General features: G+C 35.6%; 2 protein-coding genes and 1 pseudogene across 2 annotated transcripts; 2 read left to right on the top strand and 1 right to left on the bottom strand.

Moving 5' to 3' along the window:
* Positions 1–67: 67 nt before the first annotated feature.
* Positions 68–6482, top strand: LOC115986197 (annotated as a pseudogene).
* Positions 6483–8534: 2052 nt separating this feature from the next.
* Positions 8535–11761, bottom strand: LOC115983292 (54S ribosomal protein L51, mitochondrial-like). Its single transcript, XM_031105943.1, has 4 exons — positions 11690–11761; positions 10565–10648; positions 8865–8971; positions 8535–8790 (listed from the first exon to the last, which is right to left on the bottom strand). The coding sequence occupies exons 2-4, from the start codon at positions 10642–10644 to the stop codon at positions 8618–8620; spliced, it is 360 nt and encodes a 119-aa protein (XP_030961803.1). The 5' UTR covers positions 10645–10648; positions 11690–11761; the 3' UTR covers positions 8535–8617.
* Positions 11762–13468: 1707 nt separating this feature from the next.
* LOC115986196 (transmembrane 9 superfamily member 4-like) lies at positions 13469–16598 on the top strand. Its single transcript, XM_031109050.1, has 6 exons — positions 13469–13648; positions 14004–14047; positions 14137–14593; positions 14806–14962; positions 15065–15552; positions 16136–16598. The coding sequence occupies exons 1-6, from the start codon at positions 13473–13475 to the stop codon at positions 16350–16352; spliced, it is 1539 nt and encodes a 512-aa protein (XP_030964910.1). The 5' UTR covers positions 13469–13472; the 3' UTR covers positions 16353–16598.
* The last annotated feature ends 8785 nt before the right edge of the window (positions 16599–25383 follow it).

The raw sequence follows: 25383 nt of genomic DNA, 5'->3' as shown, positions 1-25383 counted from the left end.
CATTGGTTAAGATGGTGCAAAACTACATGATGACCTTTGAGCTTTTAAGAAAATCCTTGATAAGAATATGAAACAGCAAAACAGTGAGGGGCTGCAACATCTAGCAAATTCGTATCACAGTATAACCACAAATGAAACTTGTAAACATGAAGTAAAAATTGAATCCATTCCTTTTATTTTTTTTTGTTTTCCACTCCTGTTCTCTTAATATATAACTTATGCTTTGAGTAACTTCAATTGGATATCTTTTGTAACTATACCTTCTTTAATCTCTGGTGGGGTATTGTGTTCTCAAGAAGTTAGTTTGGTTCCTGGATCAATTGTAGCAACAAAAGCCAAGACTCCAGTTTTGGTATGAGACCCTGCATTCAGTTAAATTATTCCCTTCTATTCTTGTATATCAGTCAATTGTATCTATAAAAATTTCAATTTTTTTAGGCAGTGCATTGAGGGGACGAAACAAAGAATTAAAAAAATGTTAAATAAGGTTGAACTATCTGTTTCCTAGTATGACACCGCCTGGATGGCAATGGTCCCTCGCCCAAATTCCCCACAAGCCCCCTTTTTCCCTCAGTGTGTGAATTGGTTGTTGCATAATCAACTCCGTGATGGCTCGTGGGGTCTTCCTAACTGTGATCCCTTTTTATTTAAAAATGCTCTCTTATCTACCTTAGCATATATGTATCCTTCCACTAAAGCAATGGGGTGTTGGTGAAGAACAAATGAACAAGGGCGATTCTGCTATTCCTCATACTTAAATCTCCTCAACTTTGGTCCAGAGATATTTTCTCTTTTTGCAGGCCTGTTCTATATTGAGTCAAATATAGCTGCAAGCTTCTCCTATTGGATTTAACGTAATATTTCCCGCAATGATTGAGCTTGCCAAAATTTTGGATTTGACTATCCCTCAAGGAACAACAAATTTAGATGATTTGTTCCAAAAGAGAGAGTTGGGGCTTAAAAGGTACAGTTGTAATTCAACTTTGCTTTATGTTCAGCTTTATTATTTAGTGAATATACTTTTTTGTGCTTCACTGCTTGTGTTTGAGTAATGCCCTTGACAGCAATGGGCATGACAAGGATTATCCAATCTCATATTTGGGATGTAAAGCTAGTACAGTTAAGCCTAGTCAAGCTCAATACTGAGCTACCTTTGCTGAAACTTGATCAGCTTGGCTTTTTAGGTTTGTTAGAACAATCAAATGGTATTTTGAATTAACAACTTTATTTCTTGTAATGATAAATACTGTTCATATATGAAATGTGCTGCTTTTAAAGGCTCTGGAACTTTTAGTTTATATATGATCAAAACTGTTTATATAGTAGTAGGAAAGAGGCCAAATCAGCCATTTATCACTTTTTGCAGAAATTATTAGCAACATACCACAGTTTGCAAAATAGTAGCAATACCACTTTTTGAAACTCGAGTTCATGCTATGTGTGTAAATCAAGTTTTAAACACTCAAGCTTCATTAAAATTTTAAAATAAAAAACTTGTGCTAATGTGGATTTTTTTTTTTGGAAAAGATGCCACATGGAACTCGAGCATGGTAAACTCGAGTTCCATGCAACACAATACTCGAGCTTACCAAGTTTTTGAGTTCTTTGTAAATACAAAACTCGAGCATAATGCTCTTTTTTTTTCTTCTATGGTACTCGAGCATACCAGGCTTGCGTTCCTTCTAATATGGAACTCGAGTTTGGCAAGCTCAAGTTCCTTATACTTTTTTTCCCAATAGTCAACAAATAAACGTAAACATAAAAATAAGTAATTTTTTTCATTTGAACACACAAACATATGTTTTTATTTATTTAAATAGAAGCACTGTAAAATATAGAAATTTTAATTTCAAAATATTAGCCCCATTTGGTGGAGTTGTTTAACAACTCATTTTCAATTTTTAAACAACATTACAAACATTCTCACACACTTTTTCACCCACACGTATTTCAAAAAAATAAAAAACAACATTACTCAAACTCTTCTACCAAATGGGCCCTAATTTTTAGACCACTCATACCCCTTGTTAATTCATTTTTAACACACTCATCAATTTCTAACTTCTCAAAAGCGTTATGGTCAAATTGGTTAAATTATTGGGGGTTACAATGAGAAATTAGAACATGTAAAGGAAAAATCTCGAAAAAGCCCAGGGCTCTTTCGAGATTTTTCTGAATTATTTAATTGGAGGGTCTACAGCAATGACTCTTTTTCCAGTAAATCAAAATCTGAAAAAGCCCAAGGCTTTTGGAGTTTATTGCACGATTGATGATGAGAAAGTTGCTTTAACAATTTTTTTCTTGGTGAGTTGTACCACACCAAGAATGCTACAACTCGCCAAGAAAAAAAAGTTGCCAAAGCAACTTTTACATCATCAACCAAACATTTAAATGTATTGAAAAAATCTTTCACATTCCTCTTAGAAACACTGCAAGTCAAGAACTTACATATCCAGACGTGGTAAGATGTAAGTTCTTCTTTATATCTGAGTGGTCCACTCTTTCTGCAATACTTATCAATCATTTGACCATATAGTAATTCGGAACAGGATTGATAAAGTAACAATATGTAGCTTAAACTTCTTTCGGTGTGACCATGGCTAAAAATGGAGTGAGATTTTTCTTTTTCATGTTGTTATAATTTATCATTGTAACCCCCAATATACCAATTTGACCATAACGCTTCCGAGAAGTTAGAAATTGATGAGTGTGTTAAAAATGAATGAACAAGGGGTATGAGTGGCCTAAAAATTAAACTTTCTATATTTTATGACGCTTCTATTTAAATAACTAAAAACATATGTTTGTGTGTTCAAATGAAAAAAATTACTTATTTTTATGTTTATGTTTATTTGTTGATTATAAAATAAATAAATAAATAAATAAATATATATATATATATGAAACTCGAGCTTAGAAAACTCGATGTCCATATAACAAGGAACTCAAGCTTGATATGCTTGAGTACCATAGAAGGAAAAAAAAAAAGAGCATTACACTCGAGTTTTGTATTTACAAAGAACTCAAGCTTGGTAAGCTCGAGTATTGTGTTGCATATGGAACTCGAGAACTCAAGTTTACCAAGCTCGAGTTCCATGTGACATTTTTTCACTAAAAATCCACATCAACACAAGTTTTTTTATGAAACTCGAGTGTTTAAAACTCGATTTAGACAGCAAACTTGAGTTTCACGAACTCGAGTTTCAAAAAGTGGTACTACATATTTTGTAAACAGTGGTATGTTGCTAATAATTTCCACGAAAACAGTGGTATGTTGCTAATAATTTCCGCGAAAAGTGGTAAATGGCCCGTAGGAAAGAATGGAACATTTTAGTTTATGAATGATGCCCCTCATTCCCCTAACTAAACCATCTCTATTCCATATCTAATGTTAGAGGTTATGAAAGCAACTTGGAAGGGAAGAGGACCTACCTAGCGTATGTTTCGGAGGGACTGGGGAAGTCACAAGACTGGGAAATGGTCTAGAAATATCAAAGAAAGAATGGATCACTGTTTAATTCGCCGTCCACCACAGCAGCTGCTTTTACTCACCTTAAGAATTCTGGTTGTCTTAGTTACCTCCAGTCACTCCTAGATAAATTCGGGGATGCAGGTCTCTCCCTCCACCCTTGTCTATAGTTTTCTATGTATTTTTAGTAACATTTCCCATTTCTCTAACAGTTATTTGGATATCTTGAATTTTAATTTTTTTTTTCAGTTCCAACAGTTTATCCTCTAGATATATATACTCGTCTTTGTATGGTTGACAGTCTTGAGATGTTGGGAATTGATCGGCACTTCAGGAAGGAGATCAGAAGTGTATTGGATGAAACATACAGGTAATGTCATTTTTAGGTGATTGCACCAATTATGGTGTGATAGGTCATTTTGAAGATTAATAAATGCATACTATTCTCTTCAATTAACTTTTCAAGCCAAAAATTAGTTTGAGTTTGTAGATTGCTTTTAGTTCTCTATTACTGCAAAAGATGACATTTGCCAACAAGCAGATTCTAGCTAGAGGGTGAGGAGGATATATTCTTAGATACTGCAACCTGTGCCATGGCATTTCGGATGTTACGTGTTAATGGATATGATGTTTATTCAGGTACTTCGTGATATAGGAAACATAGCCTAAAGGATTTTGATAGTTTAGGTGAGGTTTAATAGCTTTATCCTGCTTTGTAGATCCATTAACCCGACTTTCAGAAGATTATATCTCCATTTCCCTTGGAGGATATGTGAAGGACATTGGTGCTGTCTTGGAATTATTTAGGGCTTCAGAAATCATCATACATCCTGATGAGTTTGTTCTAGAGAAACAAAATTTCCTGACCAGTCATTTTCTGATACAAGAATCATCCAAAGGTTCAATTCATGCAGATGGACAGAATATATACGTTGGCCTACAGGTAGTTTCCTCCAACAAAACCCTTTTTACTAATTCAGTGATGCTTGACTGTATAATCCAAAGTTGATTTCCAGTAGTCTTCAATCTTTGATTGTTTCAGGTAGACAATGCTCTTAAGTTTCCTTACCATGCAAATTTGGATCGTATATCGAACAGGAGAGCAATTAAGCATTACAATAAAAGCAATATAAGGATCTTAAAAACTGCATATAGGTAAACCAATGGTGGTTTCTTTGTCCACTAATCTTTTCTATTAATGGAATATGGAGATTTTAATTCTGCTAAATAATTAGCCATTATAAGTGTAACTATTAATTTATCTTTTTACACTTCTTATGTCAGTTCTTTAAATACTTGCAATGAAGATTTCCTAAAACTGGCAGTACAGGACTTCAACATCTGCCAATCAATACATCGCGAAGAACTCAAACATATTGAGAGGTGCATATCTTTGTGTAGTATCAACTATCTTCATATCATGACTATCACTTTCTTGGAATTTTTCATTATAGGAGGATCAAAGTTTGGCATACTGAACTAGAAGCAACTTTCAGTCCTTTTGTTGGCTAAAAAATCATTTTATCTGGAATTACTGGTTTGCCCTTATTACTAGTGGATAGTGATTGCTACTTGCCCATGATATCAAGAAAAATTAATTAGGCTGTCAGTCTTTGAGATAACTTCTTGCTTTAACTAATGAAAAGAAGTAGAATATCATCCTTTGTTCAATTTTCATTCTCATGTAAGCAGGTGGGTTAAAGAGTACAGATTAGACAAGCTAAAGTTTGCTAGGCAGAAACAAGCCTACTGTTACTTTTCTGGTGCAGCCACCTTTTTTTCCCCTGAACTTTCTGATGATCGAATATCATGGGCCAAAAGAATGGTGCTTGTAACAGTGGTTGATGATTTCTTTGACATCGGCGGTTCTGAAGAGGAATTGGTAAACCTTATACAACTGGTCAAGTAGTATGTTTTCCCTTTTTCACATTCTTTTCTTGAATCTCTCATCAATCAGTGAATTTTGTTTGGAGTCTTTAAGTAGTCTTTCCAGTATAAAACTGATTTTGCTATTGGAACTGAACCACAGGTGGGATGTTAATGTCAGCACTGACTGTTGTTCTGAGAATGTTGAAATTATATTTTCGGCACTTCACAGCACAATCTGTGACATTGGAGACAAGGCATTCACATGGCAAGGGCGTAATGTGACAAGTCACATAATTGAACTTATGAGATAAAATCTTCCCTTTTTCCGCATTTCCATTGTCATGCATTTCGGGTATATCACTTTTGCAGGCTTTTTTGATAACATTACCAGTCTCCCTATGGCTCAGGCTCATGCAATTACTTCACTTTAATCTCTCATGGAGACTACCTTGAAATGGGAATTTAGATGGTCTTTGGTTTTTTTTTTCTTGTAAATGCAGTGGTTGGATTCACTAAAGTCTATGATGATGGAAGCTGAGTGGTCAAGAGACAAGTACATTCCAACTATGGATGAATATATGAAAAATGGGTGTGTATCAATTGCCTTAGGACCTGCGGTCCTCACAACCCTCTATTTTATTGGAACTGAGCTTTCAGAAAAGGTTGTTGGAACCCCAGAAATCCATCATCTATTTGAGCTTATGAGCATTCGTGGGCGTCTACTCAATGATATACAAAGCTTTAAGGTAAGGAAAGCAGAAAAAGGGATAGAAATTACTAGTTTTGCCTCCTATATGGTTAGTTTTGTAGTTAGTAATCTTTCTAGATAATGTTGCAGAGGGAATCTGAACAAGAGAAAGTGAATGCTGTAACGCTACGCGTGATTCACAGTGGAGGAGTTATTACTGAAGAAGAGGCCATTAAGGAGTTGAAGAGTATTATTGGCAGAAAGAAGAGAGAACTGCTGAAAATAGTTTTGTGGGAAAAGAGCAGTGTTGTTCCAAGAGCATGCAAGGATTTGTTCTGGATAATGACCAAAGTGTTGCACCTGTTTTACATGAATGATGACGGATTCACTTTACATGAGATGATCAATGCTGTAAAGGTAGTCATTGAAGAACCCATCGTTGTCAATGAGTTTTAAGTCATCTATGTCAGATTTATCTGTATCCCATGTCAGACAGCTGAAGGAACCGCTTCTCACCAGTTATCTGTATCCCATGTCAGACAGCTGAAGGACTGCTTCGCACCAGTTATCGATCATTTCAGTGCACATTGTATGCATAAAGAACTGATTCAGTCCCTCCAAATTCTTAGTGTAAGTAATCACTTAACATTTTCAGCATTTTACACAATTTTCAATCCCTTCTCCACTATGTCGGGAAATTTCTACTTTTGCTCGTTTTTCCTCCCTTTTTAATTGCAGGCTGAGGTATAGGCACTTGCACAGACCATGAAATATTAAGTTCTCTTGTTTGATTTCAAAGCACAATAAGTCTAAGCATGAGATTATCTTGAAATGTAGCATTGTTCTAAGTATGAGATTACCATGAAATGCTTGGGGTTGTTGAGGTGGCAGGTATAGAGGCAATTAGTCAAAGTCTTTTTACTTAATCCCTTGAACCTCCTTATAGTTAGTCAATTCAAAGGATGCATGTCCAATTGCCTGAAAATTTAAGAGAGATTGATACATTTCACCTAAAATTAGAATCTAGAAGGCGACAATGACACTGGGCAGACTTAGTTGCTTTCTCTCTCTCTTTCTCATACAGCCAATGCAAGAACAACCAGATAACATCCACTCAGATGCCTGTAAGCTTGATTATTCTTTTGGAAAACAAAAGTCATGGTAAAGATGATCAATAGGGATTAAAATGAGAGAGAAATGTAAACAATATTAAAGAAATAGCAAACACTATTCAATCCGCCATGGTGAAGGTTAAAAACAAATTTTTAGGCTTTCTGAATCCTTTACGAAGAATCGATTTGAACAAACCCCAATTCAACAGTGCGCTGCAAGAAAAATGTAATTCATTTCAGTAATTATATACAATTCTTACAAAGCTTAATCACTTCTTATAGTGATGAGGTATACTGATAAAAATTAGCTGCAATTTAGCAGATCCTTTGTATAAGTTTCAGCTACAGAACCAATAACTGAATGTGGACGCTCTTGACAAAACTTATAGCTTCATTCAAAAGCACGGCAACATGAACTCATACCTATATTACCATCTACTAACATTTAGTGCATGGAAAAATGACACATGAATTGGTGATTAGCATTAGGTTTTTCAGCAAATATAGTTTATAATGGGGCTGCCTAACAAAATTTCACATACAATGTCAAAGAATATGCAATTGGTCATCTAATCCATATGCACTTGGTCACAAACAATGTCAAAGTCAGAAATGGCTTAAATCTAAAAGCAGTGTGAGAGAGAAGAAGAGAGAATCTTTGATTTGTTGGATATCTAATGCTTTCTTTCTATTTGCAACCACAGTATCTAGTTAAATGTTGTTCTAGATCTATACCCAATTAAAAGATCTTGCAACTGTAACTACCCTATTAGCAACTACAATATCTAATTTAATGTTGTTCTAGATCTATACCCAATTATAAGATCTTGCGACTGTAGTTACATAAATTCAACATTTGTTTAGATCTATTCCTTTTGTCACACACATTCAAGTTTTAATCTGTTTTCCTTTACCATAGCTAACAAGATCAAATCTTTCATTTGTACACAATGGGTTGTATATTTTTTGTTCATTTGGGGTGTTGATTTTCTTGTTTGTTTTGGTTAGTTCCCGTTTCAATTGGATCCAAGTGGGATTAATATAGCTAATTAGATAACACTTTTTGCATGGCAATATACCGAGAAGTCCACTCAATAGCGCTAAAAGCATTGGCTGCAAAAAGACACATGAGCTTGAGTTCAAGGTTGACCTACTAGTAGGAAGCAAAAACCATAGTTTTCTCAGATTAACCCTTCCATTGTAACAAAGTATATAGGATTACAAGGAAGTGAATACCCATATACCTTTCATAATTCTATGTGAAACAAAATTGGGGTAAATGCCATAAACGTTTTTGAAATGTGTGACTTGTGAATATTGCTAAGAATCCTGTTGCATTATATAAAGTATCAGCCAGATTGCACAACTGGTCACAATCCTTAAGCTCCTATAAGTGAAGGTTCCACTAGGCCTGTAATTATGGATAAACAGAACAATAATAAACCAAAGGAAGCTCCTCATGGAGCTGTTTCTTGTACCTCAAAATTTCAAGTCTGTTGTCCATGTACCCTGAACGCTAGGGTGTTTGGCAACCTGTCTTGTCTTCAGTTTCACAACCTTTCTTCCCAAAGAATTTCTTAGCCTGGTTGCATGTAGAAGTACGTCTTCTGGATCCATATTCTTCACGCATATCACCTTTTCATTTTTGTTCCCTGTGCATTTGGTAAAAGAAATCCTTATTTAAACTTCACATAAGAGAGGAAGAGAGAGAGAGAAAGACACTTACGGTAAAGTCCTTTCAAATGTGGATGCTGACCGTGAATTAGCTGAGAAACAACATCTAGCTGAGGATTTTTCTCTCCAAATGCTGGAAGATGTGACTCCATAAATGCCCTGCCATATTGATTGCTTACTTGTTATTCATTAAATAAGTAAAACGAGGGGGCATCCACTTTTGTTTTGTTAATGAATTTTTTAGCATCCACTTTATTCCTGACAAAATGAGCCTTGCTAAATGTCCAGTTTTATCTTCAGGGATCTTAACCAATTACTCATCTCAGAACCTACATATTACTATTATTTTCAGTGGTGCTTGTAGCAGCATTGACCAAAAAGTAGTCAGCAAAAATAGATAAGCCTACTACAAAGAATGGACAGAGTAGAAAGCAAGTATACAACATAGTAATTGTGCTTCCATCAATTGTTTATAAAACTTGGTTAAAAAGACCAGCCCACTAAAACAGACCCCAAAGAAAGAAAATCAAATCAAATCACATTTTGCACTAAATTATCGATCTCCTGTCAGGAAAGAGACAGATGGTAAATAGTAGGGGCACTCCTATATAGCACCTTTGTCAAGATTGATGGAACTAACAAAGAGTGGACACCATTTTTGACACCAAATTCTGGATAGTTTCTTTCTCTACCACCGTACATGTAGTTTCAATGAATTCTCACCACCATGATAATAAAAAATTAACTATAGTGGAAGCAAGGAAAATGGCCGGGATTTCTAACTCCACGGAAGAAAGTTAACTTACTGCTCTCCAATTTTTCAGTCCTCTCAACTTAACTCCATGGAAATAGTATACTAGAAACAAACGCAACTTCATATTCTACCTAAGAACCCTCATCAGGAAGTTAATACCTCTGAAGCCCTCATGACTCTAGGGGGAAGAAAAAAAAGCAACTGTGAACAACCCTGCCTGTAGCCCAGTGGGTTCTGAAATAGCATAAAGTGGGACTATCCAAGAATTTGCTATTGGCAACATATAATACTCAGCTCAGTACCCTGAGAAATGCAAATTTAATCTGCTGGAACATATAACACTCAACCCAGCACCCTGAGAAATGCAAATTCAACCTGCTAGAAAGTACAACAGAAAGGCCTAGTGTCACATTCCCTTCGCCAACTTGCAAACTACCTTAGATCATTGTCCTTCGCAAAAATAGAACACACTGACATTACATACGTTTTAAAGTAATTATCTTTCCAAGACAAGAGAGAGAGAGAGAACAAAATATAGAGCGATTTTTCTAATTATCTACCCTACCAAAGAAGAACAGTTCTACAATCTGGCATAACTCATAAATATGTTTGATTAGTACACATCACTGTCACCAAAAAGAATTTGTTTTTGACAAGTAACAAATTTTGTTAACACACCCAAAAAATTAAAAATCTACAATTCAGATCAAACCAAGAAGAATTCCCACACAAATTAATTTGGTTTTTAGCCTAAATGATTGTGGCCATTTACAATCATCCATTTCAACTTAAGATGCCTCATCTTGTTCAATAAATCATCAGAAATGGCAATATATTAATACACAAACAAAATTTCAAAGAATCTATTATAATAGAGCAAATTACTACATCCATGCAAAAGCCAAGGCATTCTCACTTCAATCAATTTCATCTTAAGATATAAATCTACAACAAATATTTTATATATATATATATATATATTAATATACAAAGCATACCTGATGCCCCTACTACTTCCTCCCAAATCAGAAAAGCTCAGAACCAGCTTTTGAAGTTGCCATGCACCTCTCAAAGCCATCTCACTTCAAAGCCAATAAAACAACATAAAACAATAATATTATTAACATTGAAACCAAAATAATAAGAATAATAAATTAGTTTTGAGGATTTAAACTTTAATATAACTTTTCCTATCATCATAATCATAATATTTATTTTCTATGCTTGATTCTAATACAAAGGTAAGGAATTTAAGTGATTCATAAGAAAACCTCATAGTTGAACCTGAATTTTTTAATTATAATTATATTTAGAACAAATTTTCTTTTAGATTACTTTCAAAATCAAATCTTGTAGAGGATTTTTACTCCTATTTATTAGATTATGGCTTCTATTTGGTTGCCAAAAAAGCCTAAGAAAAATATTCCTCTTCTTGTTTAGATAATTTGAAAAAGTCAAATGTTTGCTCTCTTCTCATGTTGTTTTACACCACTTAATAGCAACATAATTGGGTTGACACGACACAACTCACATAATTCGTTTAATAAATGGGTTGTGTTGGGTTAACACGAACTGTTAGCTAATACCAATTTTCATAACTCTTAAGTGGAAGAGTGTAACACAATGAGTCAAGGTTATATTTATAAATGTGGTCAAACTAAGGACTAATTACCAACACCAAACAAGGACATGAGAACACATTAGTAACTTATTGATATCATAAAACACAATATTAACAATGGCATAGTATTGACACCAAATTACAATACATTAACAACGGCACCATTCTGTAATAAAATATTGGTCAGAGATAATGTGAGCAATAATTTTGCCGACTTAATTTTAATTAAATGATTTCAACCAAAAAAAAAAAAAAAAACCCATGCCCCATTGCTACTAAATACCACACCACAGCCATTTATTATTGACATATTTTTCTATTTCACTTTAAAATGGAGTTAGAACCATAAAACAAAGCAAAATGTGGAAAGAACTAAAATTTTCAAAGCACACCTCTTTCTCATCACCCCTTTATTCAAACCAAAACTGGGAAACTACAAAACATTAATGTGTAAAAGAAAGAAAGAAAAAATGGCATTGCTAAAGAAACAGAGAGAGGGAACCTTGATGTTGGCAGAGTTAGAGGTGATGGTGGTTGGTGGCGCGTGCGATGGTGACTGGTAGCGGCAAAACAATGGCTTGTTTCTATGATAGATTTGATAGCTACTAATTTGAAAGATTGTTAATGACGTTGGGTTAAGATAAAAACCAGTAAAAGCACTTATCAAAAAAAAAGTAAAAGCTTGCTAATTCAACAGGTGTGAAAAGATGTTGACAAATTTTGTTTCACAACTTTTGCTACAATTTTGATGTGGTTAATTATGAATGATAGGAAAAAAGTATGGATTTATGTGAAACTGATAGATAATCACTTACAGTTTATCAAGTCAAAATTGTGGCAAAAGTTATGGTAGAACTCCTCACACAATTCTTAATCATTTGACTTCATTCACGCCAACTTCTCTAGAATTTTAGTTAAATTTTATGTTTGTTGAGTAGGCCAATTTTTCATGCACTCATCAAACTCAATCTCTCTATTCTTTTCCTGTTTTTATAGAAATATTCATTTTATTTTTTATTTCTCCAAAAAAACTCTTCCTTTTTTTTATGTCTTCTTCTTAGAATTGATTTTGTCACCAAAATGCTATGTTGATGTGGCTCAACATAGCAATAATAAATATTACACTTCAACTTTTGCATATTTCTCACAAAAAAGAAGTTGACAAATGTTAACGATCAAAAATATATTTTGATCTAAGTGAGAAAAAAAAAATTAATGTAGCTTATATGGTGAAAAGAGCACTTCTATTATTAAGTGAGAATAATGGTACTATATGAAGTTGGCATTCTCATTGTATAACAAAGATGTGATGATGTCTTTGTATAAAGTAGTCCCTTATACTTGTACGGAGAAGAAAATAAGAATGAGTAGGCATTCCTGTTATACGATTGTTGATGGAATTGGAGGAGCGAGGACGTGATGATTGATGTTGTTGATGTAGGATTAGATGGAAGTTAGGGTTTGAGGAGAGAGAGGCTTGTTCCATTGAAAGAGATAAGAGAGAAATAGAAAATTTTGGTTAACATACTACTCATTTCATATATGATATTTGAACTATGCTTCTGACCATATTTTGACTTTATAGATTGACCTCTTCATTGGTGATTTCATTGTTCAATTTAATTTTTCTATACTTAAATTGATCTATTGAAAATTTTGAAGTATAAGGCCATTTTCAGCTAGATGGTGAAAAGTAAGTAGACTGCAATATAACTTATTTTTAAATTTTTTAAGACACCGATAAAATGGTTTCAAATCAAAATATAGGTCACATTTGTGAGAAATACTTTTTACATAAAGTAATAAATTAAGGCAGGTAAAGTCATAAACACATACTTATCCAAGTCATACTAGGAAATAAGATAACCTTCTATCATTATATATTGTATTTCAATTAAGAAATGCTAGCCCTTTTTGTATTTGTAGATTTATGTGCAGTTAAATTTTCATTCCCATTAAGGGTAATTTCGTCAATTAACTCCTAAGCTCCCAGAAATTTCAATGAGTACCTTGAGATAGTTAGTTCACCAACTTGTGACTGGATCACTGCCCCAACATAATTCTGTTATCCAAAATAATTAACTTCCCGCCAGTCCAACAGAATCCAAGTCAATCTTCTACCGTCCAAAATTTCTGATTAACTCCATCAAAAGGATCAACGGCCTAGATTGAAAGAACCCGCGTAACGAACAATATATTAAACAAGCAACACTAACAGCTTTTCCCTCCTAAATTTCAAGCTCTTCAAACTCTCTCTCTCTCTGTGTGAGAATCACAGAGAATCCATGGCTGGTAGAGAAACAACAAGTTTGTTGGTTCTGATACTGATTGCTTTGCCAGTTTTGGTATTCGCAATTCAAACTGTGAGAACTGAGCCTTCGAGGAAGGAAGATCGGGAGTACAAGGAAGGCGATTACATTCCTCTCTTCGCCAACACAGCTTTTCCTAATCAAAATCCATGGTAATTAATTTCCTCATTTCTATGTGAAATCTCATATTTTCCAACGTTTTTGCTTATGATCTTATATGTGAACTTGAGCTTGGAATTTGATTTTTATTCTTTTGATTTGATTCTAATATTTTGCTTATTTTACCTATAAATTCTCTATGTTCTGAGCTTCACTTTGGTTGCTGAGAATTTCTTTTTTAGGTCTCAATATCTCGATTTTGTTTAAGAAACGGTTTGTTAAGTAAATAATTTTTCATTGTTAGTGATAGGAAAAAAAAAAATAATAATAAAATAAAATAAAATTTCAGTGAGGCATATTCATATTTTGATTTTGAGCTTCATGATACTTTGTTCTTTCCACTTTCAGTGAGGCATATTCATATTTTGATTTACCATTCTGCCCTCCTGGAGGTAAGAATAACTCTCTTTGGCCCTTGGTTTGTTGCTGCAAAATTAGTGATAAATATGATTATCTAACCGACATCGATCACGATATACAGATCCAATACCCAACAGAAAGAAATCGCTGGAAGAAGTTATAGCAGGGGATTGCTATATGAACACTGGGTATGAATTGAGGTTCAAGAAGGAAACAAAGAGGAAACTTCTTTGTGAGAAGAATCTGAAGAGAGAAGAAGTTGCGAAATTTAGGGATGCCATTGCAGCCGATACTGTGTACGAGATGTACTACGATAACATTCGCTTGAGAGAGCAAGTTGGAGTAAATGCTACAGATCCATATATAGAAATGCAATGGTTTCATCTTATCAATCACCTCGACTTTCATTTCCGTTACTTAGGAAACAGAGTGAAAGAAGTATATGTTTTGGGTGACATCGATTCTGCCGTGGATGTAACTGATGAGGATGCTGAAATCAAAGTCAATTTCACTTATTCTGTCATCTGGGGAGATTTGGAATCCAAGGAGGAGAATCAAGACAAGGTCAGGCTCAGGGGGTTATCAGAGCAAGTTGGAGAAGATGATCCTATGCATTATGTTTCATTTTCATTTATACTTTTAATAGCCTTCCTTTTTTTTTTATGAATTCAATGATGTTTCATTTTCACTTATGAATTCAACAATTTCAAATTTCTTAACTTTTCGTAAGCATTAATTTTTAAAAGTCATATTATCATAACTACAGTTTACTAATGAATTCCATTTGCAGAATTTGCATTCTCTTTGTTTTGGCATATACAGGTCACCTATATGTCTGCTCTAATAAGAGCCTGTATATTCCACTCATCGTGATATATAGTCTCGCATCATGTTTATCTGGGTACAAGGCTACTTCATTTCACTCTGGCTTCACAACACATGGATGGGTAAGAGTAAATATTAACGCATACAGTATCTTGCATTTTCTGTATTATTTTTCTAGCTACAATTCAGGTTTTTAATTATGTGGTTTCTAATTTTTCTTACAGATAGAATGTGTAATTCATTCTGGCGCCTTGTACCTTGTTCCAGTGATCTTAGCAGGTCTTGTCGTAACTATATTGGCGATAACAATAGGCGAGGTGTTAGATTTACCAGAATTTGATGAGATAGCCTACTATATTATCATTTACTTATTCATTGGTATCAGTTTCCTCACTGTGAGTGGCATCTCTGGGCGGACTTCCCTAAATGAATCTGAAATAACTTGTTCCACCAGACACTTTCAAAATGAGATTACAAATCAGGCTTGGTACATGAGGACACCTATTCAAATGTTCCTTGGGGGTTTTCTTCCTTTCAGCTTAATCTTCTCCATGATGGATGATATCTATGCAAGCTTGTACAATTTGAAAGTTTGTGGTGCATTTAGTACAATGTTTACAGCCTTCATTTCTATCATTGCACTAACAGTGTTTGTGGGAATCATTTGTACATGGTCTCAGCTGTACAAGCAAGATCACCAATGGTGGTGGAGGTAATTCTCTTACAACAAATGTTATAGACACTATAAATTTCACAACTTATTTACATTTGAGGTGCAAGAATGTGATTAGTGCAACATGACTCTCACATGGGACTATAATTGATATCATTTTTATTATACACCAATCACAACCTACCACCTAGTAGTTGTGGAAAAAAACAATGTGAAATTTGTTGTGCATTTAGACTTATTGAATCTCCTAACATATACCTTGGAGAATTATAGGAACAGCCATCATGATGGAGTCTACCTAATTAATTTCCAAGGGTACTTTCAGTTATTAATTTCAAAAGGAACTTTCTAGTTATTAATGCTTATCTAAATTTTCATCCCCAAATGGGTGTTTTACCTAAAATGACTTCCCTTAGTTGTTAATTTAGCATGCTGATGCAAATCTGTAAGCCATTCAAGTCTTATGTTGCATATGTTTGCGTAGTAGTGAACTGAGTGAAGCCTACAACTCTTATACCTGAGTAGTTCTTTTATTTCCATGAAGCAATATAATAATGCCTTTTCATCTAATATCTATCTATCTATCTATCTATCTATTGATCCAAGTCTGTCTACAATGCAGATCTGTCTTTCGTGGGGGATCAGTTGCCATTTTCATGTTTGCGTATGGTCTCTATTTCTATGCTAGAGCAAACGCCAGAATTTCAATGAACCTGATAGTGTTTCTGGGCTACAATGCTTGCATATTCTACGCCGTCTTCTTAATGCTTGGAACCATTGGCTTCTATGCTTCGTCAATTGGTTTCCATTACATGGGCCGAGTCCTAAGGAGAAGGTGACTAAAAAGCTCAATTCTTTCTCTTGTTGACCCAAAGAGAGATAGCACATCATTTTGGTTATTTTCTTAGACTGACAGGCTTAAGGAGTCCCTCGTAATTGTTTTGCAATATTTTTCTTTTTTTGGTAGAAGAACTCAACACCATGGATTCAAAATCCATGACCTCACCCACACCTACATTGTTATTCATGGTCTAGGAATTGGATGACTGGCATTTACCAATCATGTTGCATTGAAACGCACTCGGCACAGGTCACTTTTAGTTTTAGTAAAAAGAATTACTTGGATCAATCCCTTTGTCACAAAATAATTGAAAGCAAAGCTACATATCCGTTTATTTCATACAAATAGCCACCCCGATTCAAGTATCAGTCAATGTCACCTTGTAGAGATGCAGAGGGGATGGTGATTGTAGCAATCCTGGACCTCTTGGTCTTGTATGAGGTGGTCATGACATGGTGTCACGGTTGGTGGCGGTGCCCCGGTGCAAAGGATGGTGGTTCTGGAAAGAGTCCCTTACAAAAAAGTTTCTTGGTGGAGGCATATTTTCCTCCAGTCAGTTTGAATTTTAGTACTCAATTCCATTCTGATCAACATCCAGTACCCTATGCCCGGACCAAAACAATAAATGAAAAACTGGAAGAGTCAGATTTATTTCTCAAAAAAAAATTTCCATGTTTAATGACTTCTACTTAGAATTTCAATTTTAAATTCAGGTTGGAAATTAAGGAGATGAAGAAAAGGTGTGAACAGAATAACCCTAATTAGTGATCTCACGCAATTTGATTTCATCACCAACAATTTCTTATCTAACTGAGAAAAAAATAATGTAGCTTATATAGTGAAAAGGGCATTACTATTATTAAGTGAGAACAATGTTGCCATATGAAGTCGGCATTCTTACTGAATAACAAAGATGTGATGCCCCCTCAAAAAAAAACAAAAACAAAAAAAAAGTTGTGATGATGTTTTTTTTATATAAGGTAGTCCCTTATATTTGTGCGGACATGGAAATTAGAATGAGTAGACAATCCAATTATATAATTGTAGTATAATGCCAATTTTTACAATATATAAATAAATAAATAAATAAATAAATATATATATATATATATATTTATATCATATACTATATAATAAAAGTTGAGCATAGAAGTTGTAGTTGCGCCAAGTGGCTGCACTAAATTGTAGAAATTTTTTTTAGAATTTTCAAAAAATTAAAATAATTTTTTTTGTACTTATCTTCTTCTCCTATAATTTCTAAATTGATAAAAATCTTAATTTGATTACAATCCAAACTCTTCATCTAATCCATTTATTATTATAATTTATAAGTTGATAAAAAAATTTTATTTGATTATAATTCAAACTCTTCATCTAATCCTTTTTTTTTTTTAATTATATTACTACATGTAAAAAAAAATAAGAAAAAAACGCTCTCAAAGTGATAGAGAAAATAAACAAGTTTATTCTTTATTGTTTTTCTAAATTTATATCTTAATTTATAATTTGTGTTAATTTCTTAATTTTAAATTATGAATAATTTTGATTATATTCTTTATATTGAACGTAAATTATCGTTTATAGGTTTTTGGTTGTGTTATATTCTTCAGAAAAAAAAAAAAATAAAAGAGTTTATATAAATTTGGCAACAGAGCTAAATAGATAAGGCTAAGAAATGTTTACTAATAAAAATTTTATTAGTAACTTTTTTTAACATGATTAAAAAAAAAATGAATAGAGAGATAATTTATTAACATGATTTAAACTCTTCTAAAACTTTTTTAAGGGGTTGGTTTAAAAAAATTGCAAAGTAATTTTCTAATTATTTACTACTATGCGCTAACTTCAAACTACCAAAACCCACAATTGAAATACTAATCTGTATGAGATACCACTTCTAAAGATTAATATCTTAGCTATTTTATATTAACGCTGACTTATATATATATATATATATATATATATATATATATATATATATATATAAAAGAGGGGTTTTTTACCTCCTTGCAAAACAAATGGACTATAACAAAAATTAGCTAGACAGGGATAAGACTACATCACCTTTTTTCTACAATATATATTAAATTCAGATAATTTTTCATGCATATTCACACGCTATACAAAGGAATTATAATAAGAATTAACAAGACATGGGTAAGACTACATCACCTCTTTTCTACAATAAATATTAAATTTAGATCATTTTTCATGCATATACACACACATGTAGCATGCAATGCACAAGGCTTAAACTTTAAGTTTAATTAAACTTAAACTTGGTAGGGTGAAACTTACTCAAGTTTTAGTGCCTTCTTCCATGCTTTCAAGGACAAAAATTAAATTCTCATGTAAGTCTCTCTCTACTTCAAATTTTTAAATGTTTAATAATTTAGATTGTTCTTAATTATTGAATTGATGTTTCACTTAAACATTATTTCAATTATTGTTTCGAATAGTTTTTAATTATTAAATTCAAGGGTTTTCCATTTGAATATATGTGATTAATTGAGCTTTAAAGTTCAATGTATTATTGAAAATCATTAATATATATATATATATATATATATATATATATATATTAGGTACCTCTACCATCTTTCATTCAATTATGCATATTATGAATCTTAGTTTCACACAACATGCATTTATTATGTAACTTAAAAGTAAAATATTCATTTATTTTAAGTAAATTAATAAAAAAAATTATTTTTCTAGATAGGGATAAGACTACACCACCTCTTTTCTCAATATATGTTAAATTCAGGTCATTTTTTATGCATATTCACACGCTACACGAAGGAATTATAATAAGAATTAACTAGATAAAGGTAAGACTACACCACCTCTTTTCTAAAATATATGTTAAATTCAGATCATTTTTCATGCATATTCATACGCTACACAAAGGAATTATAATAAGAATTACCTAGACAATGGTAAGACTACTCCACCTCTTTTTTACAATAAATATTAAATTTAGATCATTTTTCATGCATATACACACACATGTAGCATGCAACACACAAGACTTAAACTTAAACTTGGTAGGGTGAAACTCACTTGAGTTTCAGTGCCTTCTTCCATGCTTTCAAGGACAAAAATTAAATTCTCATGTGAGTCTCTCTCTACTTCAAATTTTTAAATGTTTAATAATTTAAATTGTTCTTAATTATTGAATTGAGGTTTCACTTAAACATTATTTCAATTATTGTTTCAGATATTTTTAATTATTAAATTCAAGAGTTTTCCATTTAAATATATGTGATTAATTGAGCCTTAAAGTTTTTTTTTTTTTTTTTTTGAGAGAGAGAGAGAGTTTCAACTTATGGCGTCCGCTTTTGATGATAGTTTTTTATCATCAAACCAAGACACCAATCAGTTTTTGGTGTAGACGAGGATTGAACCCCAGATCTCTTATACAACCATCAAAGACTTTACTAGTTAAGATAACTGGAACTCATGAGCCTTAAAGTTCAATGTATTATTGAAAATCATTTTATATATATATTTTAGGTACCTCTACCATCTTCCATTCAATTATATATATATATATATATATATGTGTGTGTGTGTGTGTGTGTGTGTGCATATTATGATACCTTAGTTTCACACAACATGCATTCATTATATAACTTGAAAGTAAAATATTCATTTATTTTAAGTAAATTAATAAAAAAATTATTTACATATAAATTTCGATTAAACCGTGCATCACACGGGCATAATGCTAGTATATATATATATATATATATATATATATATATATATATATATATATATATTCTTATTCGTGTTATTCATGCGCCTGGGGGATTGGCGTTTACCAATCATGTTCAATTAAGGGTAATTTCGTCATAATAAATCAATTATTTCTCAAATCCTAGAATTTTTCGAGGAGTACCATAAGATCAGTGCCAAACCTAGGTGGGGGCAAGGGGCCAGGCCTTCATTGGGTCCAATTTATTTATTTATTGTTATTATATATTCATTTTTGTAATTGGGCCCTCTTCCAACACTTTAAGTCCCTTCTTCTCAATAAGTTTAGCTAACCTCACTCAAATAACAACTATCCAACCCAAAAACTTAATAAAACAATAAAATCATTCACAATGGTGACTGTATTTTAGAAAAAAAAAAAAACTATTTTACCACAAAAAAATCATGTGTTATTGGAGAAACTAAAGCTAAAATTTTTATAACTACAGTAAACTAGTATAAATACCAGTTGGCTATAGTAAGTTATTAAAAATAAAATTCAATATTTTATTAAAATTATATCTCTTCCTTCAATTAAAAAACTGAAATTTTCTCTCTTCCTTTATTATTTTCATGAGTTGTGTATATTATTTTAAATAAAGTGATAAAAAAAATAGAATATTTAATATTGGATGTATTGTAAACTAAGGAAATAAAATAGATGAAGTAGCTTTTTAAAGTGTTAAAAGCTAAAATTTTTAGCATCACCACTATAAATGTTCTAACTTCAAAAAAAAAAAAATCCTAACCAGCCTTGTATTCAATGGCGACACCAAGAATTTATCTTTAGAGGGAGCCATACATAAAATTAGACAACTAATTTTTTTTTTTTTTTTTTTTTGGGTATGAAATCTAGAATAGTAATGTATAATACAATTTAATAATCAATAAACATTTCAAGAATGTGTCAATGGTCCTAAACTTAGCTATGAACTTAGATTTATCAAAATAAATTATCACCCATTAAATAAAATGACTGAGATTTTAAAAAAATATACTAAAAAAATACTAATAATTTCAATATTGCTAAATAAAAGACAAACAATCATTCAAATTTCAACTCATTAAAAAAAAAATCTAATAAACAACAACTAAATACATGTTAATATGTTATATTATTTTATCAATAAATTAAATGTTATATAGTAGTGTAAGAACCAAGTATGGGACCTATGGGCCTTGGATTACTTTGGACTCACAATCTATTTGTAGTGGGCTTGAAGATTTCCTACTATGGGTCGTTCTCGGCAGAGAGACTCAAAGCAACGCCCCAGTTGATACTCACTCCTTTACTCTCTTCCCTCTAATTTTCTGAACCCCCTTCTTCTCCCAACTTTCCTCTATTTATAGCCAAGGTTAGTGGGGAGATTGTGATTACAGCCACCGTTAGTGCTACTGAAGGTCCAATACTTTCTGATTAAAGTGGATGTTCAGGTGGGAGGACGGTGCGGCATTTATGATCTTGGAACTTGGTTCCATCGTGCCTGATCATGCTCGGCAATCCAGTTTCCTGTGCAAGTCGCACCTTCCCGGTAAAGGTTTATATACATGACCGGGAACTTTTGACCGACCACCACTTGGACCTCAATACCTTACACTTGTTTGTTTATCAAGGAAGCTTCAGGAAGGGCGCAGGAGAATTGGACATTTCTAATGGGCCTGTGTCTAAGGCCAGCATAGGACTGGGCCTGGGGCATGCATGGGCCTGTGCCCAAGGACGGCATGAGGCTGGGCTCCGGGCCTGTATGGGCCCGGGATCCAGGTGCTGTACAATAGCCCCCCCTTGATTCATACTCGGTAGCCGAGAAGAATCAAGGAGCTGTCTGGGCCCTTTGACCTCGGGAATCTTCTAGCCTGGGACTTCCGACTGTCACTTCTCATTAATATCCATCTCAAAAGACGCGCCGTTTCGCGGCGCCAGGCGCAGTCGTCATCATTGCTTGACGGTTCGTGAACCGAAGCGGCGTGCGAATCTATTACGCTTGGCATTCGCTGGGTTGCTCGTACACTGTGCCCATTTATTGCTTGATTAGGCGTTTCTTCTTCCCTCATCTCTTTCTGGCTCTATAAATAGTTCCCCACTGAATACTATTCCATTTTTCCCTTGCCTCTGATCTTTTAGTGCTTACTCTCTGCCGACCACATTTCTGTGCGCTTGCTTGCTCAGTGTTCTTTTCCTCTTTAGGACCCAAAGTAAGTTTCTCTTCCCTTTCCTGTTCCTTCAGCTTTACTTCTTTGAGTTCACTTTCGTAGTTTTTAGGCGTTAGGTATGGGTTACTCTTACCTCTTAGAATCCCCCTCTGCTTTGGCCACCTTTAGGAGTAAATTTAATATTCCTAATGACGTGGATGTGGCTTATTGTCACGAGAGTGATATTGAACTCCACCGAGGACAGGGTACAGCCTTCTTTCCTTTGATGTCCATTTTAGAAGGTGGGGTCAGGTTTCCCGTAGATCCCCTCCTGATAAACGCGCTTACTTACTATGGGCTATGCCCCGACCAACTTCCCCCCAATTTTTACCGGGTAGTTAGTTGTGTCAGTAAACTGAACCACACCTTTAATTTACAGTTAGACCACCACGATATTAACCAAATGTATAGGCTCTGTGGGAGCAAGGCAACCAATTATTACTTAAAGACAAGAGATGCTCGGGTACGGCTGATATCATGCCTACCTGATTCGAACAGGAACTCCGCCGGGGAGTTCGTTAGGGTGCGCGGCAATTGGTTTGCCGGGGAGATCCCCTGCCCCCTTACAAAGCGTGAAGTGGGTTCGTACCATCCCCTTCGTATAATTGCTTTCCTTCCCCCGTACAATCTTTATTATAAGAGACTAATGTCATGTGTTCTTTTGCAGACGGCAAAGTGTTTGTGCAGGACCTCAGACCCGTCCACGCCAAGGATTTAAACTTCGTCCTCCGTTCCGAGATCTACGTGCACTGGGACGGGAAACTACGGGCCTCTCACTTAATCCTTGGAGTGGAGCCGGTTTATTCCACCTGGCAGCCTTTCAAGCAGGCACTGTTAGTTGACAGCCCCCTGTTATCGTACATAGACGTACGGTACGTGAACTTTTTGCCGCCGAAGCTCACGACCGGGGACGCGAGAGAATTTGGTCCGCGGTATACTTGCGCGGACGAGCAAGCCCCCTTGCGAGACGAATCCGCAGAGCAAGCATCCCGGCGCCTCAGGGAGTTAGCCCACGTACCCATACAGCAGGAAGAACAAGCGCAAGAGCAGCCCGTTCCCGAGAACCCAGCCGCCGTGCCTCAACAGCAAGCGATAGAAGCGGCTGCCCTGCTAACTGAAGCTGTCCGGTCTAGCGGAGAGATGGTATCGAGAAAGGTGATGTCAATAGACCGGTTCGTGCCCGGTGCTCGGCAACCCAATCAGCCCCTGCCTTCTCAGGGCCGGGGTCAATTGCCTCAGCCCCCATCCCCCTTGCAGGCTGGTCGTGCCAAAAAGAAACAGAAAGTTACCGACCAACCTTCCAATTTCCCGGGGGACGCCGCTGCTCGCACTCCTCCCCGGCAAGCAGGTTCAATTGTTATCCGTGAGCCCCAAACCGAAGCTGGCACGGGGGGTGCGTCCTCCTCCCGAGTGGCTCCAGCGTGGGAGCCAAAGATCCTTCTGGACGGCAAGCCCTTGCCCTCAACCGCCTGTATTCGGATGTGGGATAAGGGCGAGGGCGGCCGTATTGCCCAAGCTTTGGCTGAAGCTCTCCAACTTCCCGAGGACGTGCATGCTTTTGAGGACGGGTCCGAGGAGTCTGTGGGGCGCCGGTTAGAGTGGCACGCCATTGCGGTAATTCTTTCGTCTATCTACTCCTTCGTATAGATTTCCTTCTGCTTCTTTTCTAACCTTTGTGCTTGCTAGGCTGCTCAAATGGCTCACATTGTGGCTGCCCGCGCACGGGAGCTTGCCGAGGAAAATGAGCGCGAAAGGGGGGCGCGAGAGTCAGCTGTGAAATCGGCTAAGGAAAAACTGAAGGCTGCTGAATCTGCCGAGAAGAAGGCTGCTGCTGCAGAGAAGAACCGGGCGTTAGCCGAGAATAGGTACGCGGAGCTCTTGACTAAGCAGAATGAGACGGAGCTCAAGCTAGCCGAAGCCATCAGCCTTAACACCTCCAACGCCGAGGAGATTGCCGACCTCAGGGCAGGCTTGGCGGCAGCGGAGCAAAAATGGTATGATGTCGGTTTTGCTGATGCCGAAAATTCCGCAGAGCCGGTGGTGGCTCGTGCTCGGAATATGGGTTTTGAGGCCGGGTGGTTTGCTGCTCTCCAAGCACTGGGAGTTCCCGAAGATTCCCATTTGAGAGACCCCGGCCAGATTCCATTCCCGAGCCCTGCACCTGCCGCCAAGGAAGCCCCGGTTGCTATTGATGAGGAGGAGACGGCTAGTATGAGGGAGTTGGTTGAACAAATCGATGCTCACGCCGAGCCCGAAGAGATGGAAGTCGCCAGTATCCCGACTGTGCAAGAGCTTCTCGGTGAGGCCCCGCCCTTTCCTCTGACCGTCCAGCAGGACGTGACTCCACCGACTCAACCTCCCAGCTGATTTTACTTTCATTTGCTTGCTTATTTTTATTTTATTAGTTTTATTTGCTTATGTCACCGGGATGTGGTGACCGAACAATTGCTTTATTTTGTTGGTTTTATTTGCCCATTTCACCGGGATGTGGTGATTGCACAATTGCTTTCTTTAATTAGCGGTCCGTTTTCTTTTTCCGTCTCAATTTGTCGAATGAGTTTACATTTATTTATGTGTTTTGCTTGGATCACGTCAATGCTATGGCTGCTCAATTGAATGGTACCCCCGAGAACCTATTGTGCGGCGCTTTGTGTAATTTGAGAGCGCTATTTGACTTAGTATTTGTAAAAAGGGTTAGGTTTTCATCAGGCTTCGGTGAACTGGGAATCGAGCTTTCGTATTAAGATTATTTGCTTGTTAGGTTGAGTTTAACCGAGGGCCAGGTTTCTGTCCTTAGAGATTTGTGTAAGGTTTCCACCTGCTCGGCGATATTGATCGAGCCGAGGGTCAGGTTTCTGTCCTTAGAGATTTATGTGTAAGGTTTCCACCTGCTCGGCGATATTGATCGAGCCGAGGGTCAGGTTTCTGTCCTTAGAGATTTGTGTAAGGTTTCCACCTGCTCGGCGATATTGATCGAACCGAGGGTCAGGTTTCTGTCCTTAGAGATTTGTGTAAGGTTTCCACCTGCTCAGCGATATTGATCGAACCGAGGGTCAGTTTTCTGTCCTTAGAGATTTATG

This window comes from Quercus lobata, chromosome 4, assembly GCF_001633185.2.
Source record: "Quercus lobata isolate SW786 chromosome 4, ValleyOak3.0 Primary Assembly, whole genome shotgun sequence".
In the NCBI taxonomy this organism is placed as follows: Eukaryota; Viridiplantae; Streptophyta; class Magnoliopsida; order Fagales; family Fagaceae; genus Quercus; species Quercus lobata.
The sequence above is the reverse complement of the archived record's forward strand: the minus strand, read 5'-3'. Positions and strand labels throughout refer to the sequence as shown.

Excerpts from the sequence above, each read along its gene's own strand:
- LOC115983292 (XM_031105943.1), bottom strand. The coding sequence starts at position 10,644 with ATGGCTTTGAGAGGTGCATGGCAACTTCAAAAGCTGGTTCTGAGCTTT. Across the intron at positions 8,972-10,564 it reads GGAAGTAGTAGGGGCATCAG|GGCATTTATGGAGTCACATC; the intron begins GTATGCTTTGTA and ends TCAATATGGCAG. Across the intron at positions 8,791-8,864 it reads ACATTTGAAAGGACTTTACC|GGAACAAAAATGAAAAGGTG; the intron begins GTAAGTGTCTTT and ends CCAAATGCACAG.
- LOC115986196 (XM_031109050.1), top strand. The coding sequence starts at position 13,473 with ATGGCTGGTAGAGAAACAACAAGTTTGTTGGTTCTGATACTGATTGCT. Across the intron at positions 13,649-14,003 it reads TTTCCTAATCAAAATCCATG|TGAGGCATATTCATATTTTG; the intron begins GTAATTAATTTC and ends TTCCACTTTCAG. Across the intron at positions 14,963-15,064 it reads GCTTCACAACACATGGATGG|ATAGAATGTGTAATTCATTC; the intron begins GTAAGAGTAAAT and ends TTTTTCTTACAG.